The sequence below is a fragment of the Chinchilla lanigera genome, unplaced genomic scaffold, assembly GCF_000276665.1.
Source record: "Chinchilla lanigera isolate Chin_1 unplaced genomic scaffold, ChiLan1.0 scaffold00111, whole genome shotgun sequence".
In the NCBI taxonomy this organism is placed as follows: Eukaryota; Metazoa; Chordata; class Mammalia; order Rodentia; family Chinchillidae; genus Chinchilla; species Chinchilla lanigera.
In genome coordinates, this window is record NW_004955512.1 from 3106699 (window position 1) to 3112702 (window position 6004).

A 6004-nucleotide genomic window follows, 5' to 3' on the forward strand; every position below is an offset into this window, starting at 1 on the left:
TGAATTCACAGAGCACAGAAAACAGAATCTTAGAAAAACTAGGTGGCATTTTCAAAGGGCAAATTTTATTAGGTAAAATGAAATGTATTTACTTCCCTTTGTCATTCTAAGTAATAACTGCATTTTCTTTTTGGCAAATCGGTTCAGACTAGAGTGAAACGTGATTCTAATCCCACTTCTGACACTGACCACATCAATAACATTTCACTTTGATCTTTCATCAACAACATGATGTAGAGATTACCAACAAAGGTGCATTATGTACCTTTATTCACAGCTACCATTAGAGAGCCCACATACTGACTAGCTAAGATAGAATATTATTTGAACAGTGAAACAATACAATAAAATGAAATTTTACCCTTTCAAACAGGAAGACATTAGAAATCGCCTCATATACTAAAAAAAAAAAAAAATGCAAAATCTTCCATTTTGATTCAACACACAGCATGCTTAGTGGCTTCAGTAATTGTAATTCCTTTTAACAACTGTTACAAACTCAAAGCAGAACAGGTAGGTATTAAAAATATACTGGAACATCTTAAAATTACCAGGTCTACCAATGGAAAGAAAATGTTGGCAATTAAAGATGATGAAAGTTATTAAATGTTAAGGCCTCAGAGGCTAAGAAGTCATGCTAGACTGTCAAATGTTTTCCCCATGGTGGGTTATCAGTTAGAGATTAAAAAACAATCTAGTAGTTTAGTGGTGGTCAAGGAAAGAGAGTGGGGGAAGGGCAGGCTTCAGCAGCACGATGCAGGCCAGGGAGACTTACAGTGTGGGAGAGCAGTGAGGTGGAACGCGTGGTTACCTTGCTCACTTTGTTGTCATTTTTTGATTTGCAATGATATTTTTTCATTCTTTTGCCTAGTAAAGATGACAGAAGGTCCTAATTTATTATCTGACATCTATTCCTGTTCCTAGATTTAAGAGAATTGTATACAGTCATATAATCCAAATACAAATCCTTCGACAAAAAGCTAAAGCACTGATGTCCACGCATTCCAGTATAATCCTAACTGCATATTCAGGCCAAAACTAGAATTCAGGGGAAAGAATTGGGCTGCACAGTCCAGGCACCTGAAGGAGAAAGGGATGATGGATTTGCAGTTTCCATGGGCCCAAGAGCTAACATCCTCCTGAAATGATCCAAGCCACAGACTATAAAAAACACCTGAATTAAAGCTTTTGGCATGGGTGCTTGGGTTCACACATCCTGTGTACCCAAATAGAGCTGGTCAAAATCCACCTGCAACCTGTAGTGAGTATTTTGTCTTAGATGCCTTCTGCTCCTGGGGTTGGAGTGATTTTTAGACGACGGGAGAAGGATCATCCACACTGTTATCTAATACAACCTGAAAAATAGTTGGGGCACAGAGTGAAAAAGAAAACTAGCTGCTATGTAAGTTTCCATTTCTGCATTGTATGTAAATTATGCCACAGCAGATCAGACTAGCAACACCATGGTGTCCCTGACATTCATTCCTGCTTTCTGGGTGTTTTTCAGCATGGGTTGGGTTCACATGTTGAAGGTACTCGGGAAATATTTACGAATCAATAAATGAAAGACAATATGAATTAAATTCAATGAAAAAACCACCAGGGTAGAAAGTTTTTCTTGGTACCTTTTAAGGAGCATGAGAGAAGATTTAAAAATAAAAAGCAAAGCAAGCAAAACAAAAAACAGAAGACACTTTTCATATAAGGAAAGAGAAGAGCTCAAGGAAGAAAAAAAATAATTCTGACAAAAGCCCAAAACAACTTAATGCCAAAGTCATCTCCTGGCCTTGCAAATGTTGGTCTGTAGCAAAATACTGGAATTTTGATTTCAGAATACCACATCTATTCATCTAGCCTATGACTTACAATTTCCTATTCTCACGCACAGTTTCATATAGATTCTTTCATAGGTGCACAACATTTATTTTTCATGAAATTACCTCTTGAGGAGGAGTACACTCAAAAGGCACTGTCTGAAACTTAGCTAGAGTTACTCACAAGAGGAGCAGGGCATATCCATGCTTAGTTTCCATAGGTGTATATTCACTGGATTATACTTAATCTGAAAAATTAATCTGCTGCAAAAGACATTTAACTATGTTACATAAGATTACTATTATTATTATTATTATTATTGAAGCAGCAGCAAAACAGAATAATCTTAGTTCAATTAAAATTGTTAAAAATCACAACACCAATAGCATGAGCATGTGGACTGTGGCTTGCATCTTTGAGGCCTCCTTCCCTGCGTGCTACTTCCGCTATGGCATCACTGCTCTGAAAGCACAGGGAGTGAAGGAGAAAGCTCTCTGGACCTCACTCATCAGAATGCAGCTCAGAGAAACTCAGAAGTGAGTTGAGAGAGAGTCCTCCTTGGGTCCCCAAGGCCATCCTCCTCTCCAAAGAACCTGTCCACTAGAAGCCCACAGCTCTGCAAGGGGGAACCCCTTCTGTGTCCCAGGCCCATTATATACACGACTGAGGATGGGTCAAGTCTGCCTGCAGGCAAGCTGCACACCCCTGTGGTGTGAGGATGGAATTGGGAGGGCAGGGGAGCCCCTGTGGGCACAGTTTGGCTTGTAGGCAATGACTACTTTCTCCAGTCTAGCAGGGAGCTGTGTGGCCATGGATTCCTGCTAAGTAAGACCCACAAAAGTCGGCTGACAATATGAAGGCAGAGCTCTTCCTGAGCTCCAGTTGCATGAACCTCTTCCAAACATTAGGTCTTTTTTATTCTTCCAGTTAATATTTCATAAAAAGTCAGCCCATTTTTCTCCAGTCCTGGTGACCTGCATTCTCTGCTTCCCCAAAGCATGTGGCTTCTTCTGCTAGTCTCCACCCTAATCACTTTTATTTGTGGGACTCTTGGGAGGGGATGGTAATCTTTAGAGTAGGGAAGAAAATAACTTTAAAAAAAAATCACCTCATTATGATCATGTTTAGATGAAATATGGGGCTTGCCATCAACAAAATTACAAAACAATTCCGTGGGGAGGCCAGACCGCTCAGAGTAATTCATCTATGAAAAAACGAGCTTTAATTGTTACTCTTGGCAGCTATGTAAGAGAAGAGTGAAACGTTATACTAAATATTGCCACGTGCAACAGTAAGATCCTATTTCCTCCTTGCCAGAAGCAGTGCACACCTCCCCTTGCACTCAGGTTAGGGTTTAGTGATTTTGTCTAAATCCTCTGTTCCCCCCTCTCCAAAACCAACAGAGGTTTTCAAAAGAGCTGCGTGTTTTATTAGAACCATTTGCTCTTTTTTAGTTGCCAAGAAGGAATAAGTAAAACTAAGACATTTATTTGGGCTAAAGTTGATTCCTCAGCTCCATGGAGGTCAATGTGCTTAGTCTGTGAACCTTCTACCAAGAAGTTCATTTCAACCTTGAAGCAGCCAAGGTTACATGCCGGCCCCCTATTCCCCCGACAACCTCATGGATTTATATGGAGGAGCTGGGAGCATGTGGAAAGTAATCACAAGGAAACATATGTATGGAAAATTACATTCTGGATTTTCCAGAATAACTCAAACTTCAAATAATTTTGATGTTTCCCATACAACTGCAATTTGGAGATCGAGTGTCTCAATTTGCGCTTGAGAGAATGAGATCTCAACAGATATTTATGATTCTTTAGGATCAAATTCATTGAACTCTGCCATATTATACATTATTTGGGCATGGAAGAAGTGTTTGATAAGAATCAAAAGTAGAAGGATATTGTTCTCCTTTTAAAAGTGAAGTAAAGCTTTTGGTGAAGATGTTAATTGAACTGTTTATGTGGTGCTGGTTATTGGAGATATTTACCGGTTCTGGCTAAGGATGGGACTATAATAAATTATTTGCACATAATTTTTAAAATATACATTCCATTATACATTAAGATCATATGTAAGACAGCAAACATAGTTAATATTCAGCTTGCAAAATATTTAAATTGGGGTAGTAGGGCCCTTAGAATTTAAATAACTGATGGCCTGAGGTCCAGACTTACAAGTTATAAGTAGATATTCCTTGTGCTATGAAATATTGCTTTTCATTTATAGGGAAATATATATGTACATATATAAATGATGTTATATTAAAATATATGCTATTATAAAATTATATGACACTAAAATTATTTGGGAGGGAGTTTAAGTAAAGATATGATAAAGATATGATAAAAAGTAATCCTTGTTATAATTTAATAGATTAAAATTTAGGTCATCTGCATCTTGAATAAATATAATAATCTTCTACACATCTGCTTCATATCATTATTTTCTTTTATTACAACACATATTATCTATGCCAATAAACAAAATGGGTACTGTTAAAAAGACCACTGGAGGGAAATATAATCTGCATCAGCCTTGGGAAAAATATTCTGCATTTCTTCTGTGCTATGCATTACTGCATAGGAAGTATACATTATAAAGCTTCATAAGGACTTGTGGTTTATATAAAGTAACATCTCTTTGAAGTAAGCCTGTTTTTCTGCTTGTGGAAGTTTATTTATAGAATGCATGGCCTAACAGTGCTACCATAACGTGAACAATATATATCAATTATTATTTAAGCAAAGTGATCAGTACAGAAGGTGAGGAAGTTTAAAATACATTTTTATAGATACCACTCACATAATCAATGACAGTGAAGAGTAAACTATTAGTCCCATAGGCCGACTATATTTGGGAGTTGGCTGATCTTTTAAAAACTTGACCTGTGGTCTGGAGAGCCAAGGAAACTTGCCTTATATGTTAAACTTCATTTAAAAAATATCAATTGCCTTTTATTTTCTAAAAGACCAAGTTCTTCATCTGTGAGCACAAAACTTTAAGTTTTGTTTGAGGGGTTCTATTTCTTGCTCTCCATAAAATGGGAGAAAAATAAAAATATTTTGCCTGTGACAGAATATGAAAGAAGTTCTCACCCTTAAAACCAGCAGCATTGGTTTTCCAGTCATTAGCGTTCAAATGTCCCGCACGGGAAGTCCTGACAATAACATGCTGTACGTCTCTCCAGGTCAGAAACGGACTGGGGAAAGACAAGGTAAGAATCATTGTACCAAAAAAAAAAAAAAAAGATGGGGGAAGCAGAGAGTCACAAGCAAATTAAAAAAGCAAAAGCAAAATGGCAAAGTACTAAAAACAAAGGGTCAGAGATTTGGGTTTGGGATAATCAAATGCCAAATGCCGCTCTTGTTCTCAACATGGAGAAGTGACATTAGTCTATGGGATGCAGAAAATGTAACCTCGAAGTGAAGAAATAATAGGATCGAAGTCAGCATAACTTAGTTTTTAAAAGGGTGAGGGTTTCCATTTTCCTCAACAAAATGGCTGTCCATTATGGTGTCATGGTTCTCTGTGTGAAAGTTTGCATCATTTCATGGGAAGTTTACATAAGCTGAAGTCAACATGTAAGGCCACTGGAACATTCCTTGCCCAATCATATAGCTAGGCAATTGACTTGCAAGAACTTAGCAATGTTTAATCTTCTGCATATACATACACATATATGGGGTAGAGAAAAATCTCAAATCAAGTCCCCATGTTCAGTGCTTTTTAAGAAAGAGACCATGGTACAGAACCCAAGTTGGGTCCTACGGCACAGACAGCTAGGGGGAATATTCTTAATTTGTAATATGAGTTTTTACACTACATTACCAGATAGCGAGCTCTTATAGCCACTTATAGTCTGATAGCCACTATGGCACTGGAGGTGCATGCACCGGAGAACTGTGATGCAGATCATGAACATACAGAAAATGAATCCAAGAACATATGTACATGAAGACTCATGTTCTCTTTCAAGGAATATGTTTGTACTAGAAGGTATTTGATTCAGCACATGTGTATAACTATCATCAGGTCATTTATTCCGTTTCCACTTGCATTTTGAGATGTGATAATCTTTTACTTTAAGGATTATTTTTATTCTAAGGATTATGGTAATTTCCATGTTGTCTTATAGTCATTATTTTTTTAGATATCATCAGTTTGTTATAAAAAAGACGTGACA

General features: G+C 37.4%; 1 protein-coding gene across 2 annotated transcripts in view; it reads right to left on the minus strand.

The window, feature by feature from the left end:
* The window catches only part of Pcsk5 (proprotein convertase subtilisin/kexin type 5), a gene marked incomplete at its 5' end in the record, with an annotated part of 418607 nt that overhangs the window by 191865 nt on the left and 220738 nt on the right, over positions 1-6004 (minus strand). For both annotated transcript variants that reach the window (XM_005408309.2, XM_005408310.2), the window contains 1 exon segment: positions 4917-5020. In XM_005408309.2, coding sequence (XP_005408366.1) covers positions 4917-5020 — 104 coding nt within the window.